General features: G+C 40.3%; 1 protein-coding gene across 1 annotated transcript; it reads right to left on the bottom strand.

The window, feature by feature from the left end:
- Positions 1-2,818: 2,818 nt before the first annotated feature.
- Positions 2,819-3,568, bottom strand: LOC102001619 (histone H3.3-like). The gene has a single exon (XM_005371026.2). The coding sequence runs from the start codon at positions 3,535-3,537 to the stop codon at positions 3,127-3,129; it is 411 nt and encodes a 136-aa protein (XP_005371083.1). The 5' UTR covers positions 3,538-3,568; the 3' UTR covers positions 2,819-3,126.
- Between the last annotated feature and the right edge of the window lie 448 nt (positions 3,569-4,016).

The following is a 4,016-nucleotide window of genomic DNA, read 5'->3' as shown; positions in this document are numbered from 1 at the left end:
GAATCTCAAACACACCGGCAAATTTCTTTTCAAGGATGAAGGCAGCTAAATCAGAATTAGAAAAGCAGCAGCCTCATTCTGGCAGTCTACATCAAAAGCAGTTTCCTTAACAAGCCAGGTTTTCTCTTTCTTAAAAAGATTTATTTATTTATGTATAGTGTTCTGCCTGCCTGCATGTATGCCTGCCGGCCAGAAGAGGCCATCAGATCCATTACAGATGGTTGTGAGTCACCGAGTGGTTGTTGGGAATTGAACTCAGGACTTCTGGAAGAGTAGCCAGTGCTCTTAATCTCTGATCCATCTCTCCAGCCCTTTTGTTTTGTTTGTTTGTTTGTTTATTTTTGTTTTGAGACAGGGTTTTTCTGTGTAGCCCTGGCTGTCTTGGAACTCATTCTGTAGACCAGGCAGGCCTTGAACTCAGAGATCCTCCTGTCTCCGCCTCCCAAGTGCTGAGATTAAAGGCTTGCACCACCACCAACAGGTTGCTAGTTTTATTCTTTGGTTTAGAGACTTGTGCCTAGTAACTTCGCGATTTGTTTCCTGCAAGTTGTCCAGAGGTTCTAATGTGGTGCCTAGAGATCTAAACTCAGGTCCTCATACTTGTGTGGCAAGCACTTTACCTACTGAGCCATATTCCCAGACTTCTCTTATAAAATGTTGGGAAGCTTACAGAAACAGAGAAGAAAGCCATTGAACTCGGCGAGAGGTGGTTTATCGTTTCTTCAGTTAGCCCAGTACATCTTGTACCAGATCATGAATTGTACAGAAAAGTATGTGTTGTTCTACCTTATCCCTAGCAGCTTCCAGAAAAGGCCAGACATTACAAAAAGCTACATCAAGAAAAATGAGAGTCTTCAAAAATATTTCTTTGCTTTACTTTAAGGGCACTTCCTGTTGGTATGTGATTCACTAGTTGCTATTTGCTCAGAATTTCCAGATGAATCCTGTGACTTCTGCCCTTTTTTCAGCTTCTTCCTGCTTTCTCAAGAGTCTTTTCCTTCTGAATGTCGATTCTTTCACTACTGAATGAGTGAAATAGCACCTTTATTTATATGCTGTACAGAGGGTGAAAGAAAAAAGTCTTACAACCATATCCATAAGTTGTGAAAAGAGCGTATGATTCATACGAGAAGCACTTAATATGCACTTAAATACACACACTACAGACTCTGATACATTAGGGCATTGGTTTTCAATTTTTGGGTTGCGACCCTTTCAGATCAAAAGACCCTTTCACAGAGTCGCCTAAGACCATTACAGACATTTATGTTGTGACTGATAACAGCAACCAAATTACAGTTATGAAATAGTGAGAAAAACAATTTTATGTTTGGAGGGGTCACCACAACATAAAGAACTGGGTTCAAGGGTCACAGCATTAGCAAGGTTGAGAACCACTGCAGTAGAGGGTTATTTAGTTCAGGAGTTTTAATTACACCTGTGTATGTACGTATGTACAAGTGTATGTTATGCGTGTGTGCTCATGTGTGTCTGTGCATGAATTCTTTTTTTTAATTTATTTATTAAAGATTTCTTTCTCTTCCCCGCCACCGCCTCCCATTTCCCTCCCCCTCCCCCAATCAAGTCCCCTTCCCTCATCAGCCCAAAGAGCAATCAGGGTTCCCTGCCCTGTGGGAAGTCCAAGGACCATGCACCTCCATCATGCAGGTCTAGTAAGGTGAGCATCCAAACAGCCTAGGCTCCCACAAAGCCAGTACGTGCAGTAGGATCAAAAACCCATTGCCATTGTTCTTGAGTTCTCAGTAGTCCTCATTGTCCGCTATGTTCAGCGAGTCCGGTTTTATCCCAGGCTTTTTCAGATCCAGGCCAGCTGGTCTTGGTGAGTTCCCGATAGAACATCCCCATTGTCTAAGTATGTGGGTTCACCCCTCGCGGTCCTGAGTTCCTTGCTCGCCTGTGCATGAATTCTATACCTTATGTGTTACAGTCAGAAGAAAACACTGTTAATTGATGAGAGAATTTACAGTGCAGAACATCAGCATTGCTATCTGTTAAGACTGCACATCTGTTGTCACCACCGTGAGTGGGTTTCCATCAAAATATAAAAGTTCAGCTTTTCAGTCTCTCAAGGCTGAAAATTACAGGAATTTTAGTAAACTTAAATTTCAGGGAAAAGGTCGAAGCAATTCTCTTAGCACACACACATATACTTTTCCATTTCTGCAGACTGTCATTTTCTTAAGGAGCTTTTCTAAAACTCCAAAAAGAAGCCAGCAGATGCTAACTTCTAAAGTACTTGCCCCTTTTTTCTTGCCTGTTTAAAATTGAGACATGCCTGTGCATTCTCATAAAGTATCCCATAATAATAATTTGATTCATTTATGATGTGTAATAAATGATTAGTGTTCTGAGCTAGCTTTTCCATCACTTCAAACTCAGGTCATCAGATGAGAAGCAAGAGACTTTACCCACTAAACAATATTGCCTGCAGGTGATGATGACTTTTATAGTCCCTGTGCCATTTCAATGACTTTTAGAACATTAATGGACTGTGTTATATGGTGCTATAATCTACATATGGCCATGAAAAGTTGCATGTCCATCTAGGACTTAGTTTCTTTATAAAATCAAAGATCATAAAATTTTAATCTTTTTTTATAGTTTAATGTATTTTAACTTACAGGAACAGCACAGAAGACAGACAACATTAAAAACATGTACTTGCATGTAGGACAACTCAGTTAGAAAAGTATAGTGAATGATGGAATCTACTGTATGATAAAAATGCTACAAACACCATTTAGTTGCCGTCAATAAGAAATTTACTTATTTTAAAAAAATCCAAATGCTGGCATTGTCCAGAAAATTTTAACAGGTTTATTTATAATTTTTATAAAGTTGAACTGTTGAAATGTGTTCACTGAAACATTTTGCTTGCATTAATGCTTTACATCTTGCATTTATATTAAAAATTCACACACAAATGAAAATGGAAAAACTGCCAATACCTGATTTCTGTCCCCTATTTTTCCACTCGCAATCATATACTTAGGTACCTTTTGACCCCATGGAAAAAATATCTAACATTCAGAACTACTGATAACAGGAAGAAGAGGAAAAAATTTTTTTTTGAGAATGAAATGTTTCCCCCCTCATAGTGGACTCTTAAGCACGTTCTCCGCGTATGCGGCGTGCTAGCTGGATGTCTTTTGGCATAATTGTTATACGTTTGGCATGGATAGCACACAGGTTGGTGTCTTCAAAAAGGCCAACCAGATAGGCCTCACTTGCCTCCTGCAAAGCACCAATAGCTGCACTCTGGAAGCGCAGATCTGTTTTGAAGTCCTGAGCAATTTCTCGCACCAGACGCTGGAAGGGCATTTTGAGGATCAGAAGTTCAGTGGATTTCTGATAGCGTCTGATTTCACGGAGTGCCACAGTACCAGGCCTGTAACGATGAGGTTTCTTAACCCCTCCAGTAGAGGGCGCACTCTTGCGAGCGGCTTTTGTAGCCAGTTGTTTCCTGGGTGCTTTACCACCGGTGGATTTACGGGCAGTCTGCTTTGTACGAGCCATGGTATGGGCACCTCCTTACTTACCCCCCTTCTCCTTCTGCTGGAGCTTGGCAAGCGAGGGGCGGCGCTGGCGTTAGAGAGCGGCGGCGGCGTGGCGACGGCTGCGAACACCAAAATTTTAATCTTTTATGTACCATTCAGCTTAGAAACTCTATTCATCTGCTAAGCATACATATTATTAGGTCAATCATTCTTTACTGAACATGCTGAAAAAAAGGTAGAGAAAAGTACAAATACAGATGATAAAAATGAAGAAGACCTGGGAAACTACACTTTTATTAATACTGCTCACGTGGCATTTGATTATGATTTATTTTCTGACATCACTTCTGCTGTTATTTAGCTTATGTATTGAATAACCCTATTAAACTCACTTAAGTAAGTCAACAAATACTTGTTCATCATCTACTACTCACAAGAACTGTTGTAGACACTGCGTATACAGTGCTTAAACATCAAATCGATTTGGATTGCCTAAAA

This window comes from Microtus ochrogaster, unplaced genomic scaffold, assembly GCF_000317375.1.
Source record: "Microtus ochrogaster isolate Prairie Vole_2 unplaced genomic scaffold, MicOch1.0 UNK92, whole genome shotgun sequence".
NCBI lineage: Eukaryota > Metazoa > Chordata > Mammalia > Rodentia > Cricetidae > Microtus > Microtus ochrogaster.
The sequence above is the reverse complement of the archived record's forward strand: the minus strand, read 5'-3'. Positions and strand labels throughout refer to the sequence as shown.

Bases quoted from the DNA above. Each gene is read 5' to 3' on its own strand.
- LOC102001619 (XM_005371026.2), bottom strand. From the start codon at position 3,537: ATGGCTCGTACAAAGCAGACTGCCCGTAAATCCACCGGTGGTAAAGCA.